Source organism: Dendroctonus ponderosae, unplaced genomic scaffold (assembly GCF_020466585.1).
Source record: "Dendroctonus ponderosae isolate FM_Combo_2020 unplaced genomic scaffold, Dpon_F_20191213v2 Dpon_F_20191213_1017, whole genome shotgun sequence".
NCBI lineage: Eukaryota > Metazoa > Arthropoda > Insecta > Coleoptera > Curculionidae > Dendroctonus > Dendroctonus ponderosae.
In genome coordinates, this window is record NW_026017130.1 from 2,469 (window position 1) to 3,860 (window position 1,392).

A 1,392-nucleotide genomic window follows, 5' to 3' on the forward strand; every position below is an offset into this window, starting at 1 on the left:
GGCCCCAAAAAACATTAGGGAAACTTACAAGAAATTTCTGATAGAGTCATCTATACATTTAAATTAATTCATGGAAACATTGCGATAGTATCGGGCTCCACGTCCGCTAATCCTCAAGATTAGTTTTTACGGTGCAAATATTGACTCCCCTGTATTTGCCATCGCTAATCAATTATCGGTTATCGTAATGAGGGATGTTATTTGATAATTAGATCAGTTTTATTGTTGTACGCAAATAGTTCTGGAAAATCAACACATTCGATGCGGATACCAATTTGCTCCAGAATTCGGCCCAGGAGTTTTAGAGGAAAAAAATTAAATGCCCATAATTATGAGAGCGCCAGCCTGTCGTTCTTGCGTGGTCAATTTGCTCTTTTTCCTTTCATAATTTCGGCTTTACCCGCCTTTTTCCTGAACATTCCATACAAATCCGCTCTAATTGCATTGTTTTGGAGGAGGTAGTTCATTTGTTTAGATAACCCGGAAAAATACATCTGGATCGCGTGCTTCATTGACTCGTAAATAGCGGAGTTAGCGCTGGAACTCTAAATAATCGCAAATCCAAACGAGGGATTAGATCTGGACACCTGGCAGGCCATTTAGTTGGAAGTTTGTTGCTTCTCCAGACAACCGAACGTTCTTACTTCGTTTGCTTCCATTTGTCACATCGCAAGATCAATATGGGCTCGAAAAGGGGAATTATTTACTTGGCAACCAGCCTACAAACACTGTGCAAGAAAGCTGAGAAAATCAGTGAAAAGTGCTGGAAAGTCGCAAAAATTACTATGATTTCTACTAGAGAGAATCTACTGTGCCGCCCCTGGCAGCAACGAAAGTACGAGTACCACAAAAAAAAGGTGAAACGCACACAAAAACCTCTCATTCCGGGTATTCATTGGTTTCATTCAGGTGCTTTCGGCTACGCCAGTGATCGACACGAAATCGCCGCCTCATCGTCCTCATGTGGCCCTCAAACTCAAAAAACTCCAAAAAGAGGAGGAGAGATCCCGGAAGATTGAACGCGACAACTTGATGCTGCTGCAGAAGCTAAATTATATCATGGCGAAACATTGGCAGGACAATTACCTGCCGCCTCAGCCGACTTTTCTCAGCAGGATTGGCGTGTATCGCAGTTCCGAATCGGGGCTTTTAGAGGCTCTGGCCGACGGCCAAGACTCGAAAATCCAGGTCTGTTTGATTTTGCAAAAAACTTGAGTTTTTTCTTGCCTCAGAGTCGTTTTTTCTGTCTAAAATAGAAGAACGTTTCTTCTATGTAACGAGCCCAGAGGGGACTCAAGGGCGGATCCAGGGGGGGCCATGGGCCAGGGGGGCCATTCAATTCTCTATCCAACGATGCCAAAACGAATTCTGTGGCTCAAATAGTTCATGAGA

The 1,392-nt window shown here is 43.5% G+C and overlaps 1 protein-coding gene across 1 annotated transcript; it reads left to right on the plus strand.

Annotated features, from left to right (window-relative positions):
- Positions 1 to 569: 569 nt before the first annotated feature.
- LOC125502890 lies at positions 570 to 1,311 on the plus strand. Its single transcript, XM_048662358.1, has 2 exons — positions 570 to 857; positions 910 to 1,311. Exons 1-2 carry the CDS (start codon positions 681 to 683, stop codon positions 1,213 to 1,215), a joined length of 483 nt encoding a protein of 160 aa, XP_048518315.1. The 5' UTR covers positions 570 to 680; the 3' UTR covers positions 1,216 to 1,311.
- The last annotated feature ends 81 nt before the right edge of the window (positions 1,312 to 1,392 follow it).

Bases quoted from the DNA above. Each gene is read 5' to 3' on its own strand.
- LOC125502890 (XM_048662358.1), top strand. From the start codon at position 681: ATGGGCTCGAAAAGGGGAATTATTTACTTGGCAACCAGCCTACAAACA. The intron at 858-909 runs GTGAAACGCACA...GGTTTCATTCAG, and splicing joins ACGAGTACCACAAAAAAAAG to GTGCTTTCGGCTACGCCAGT.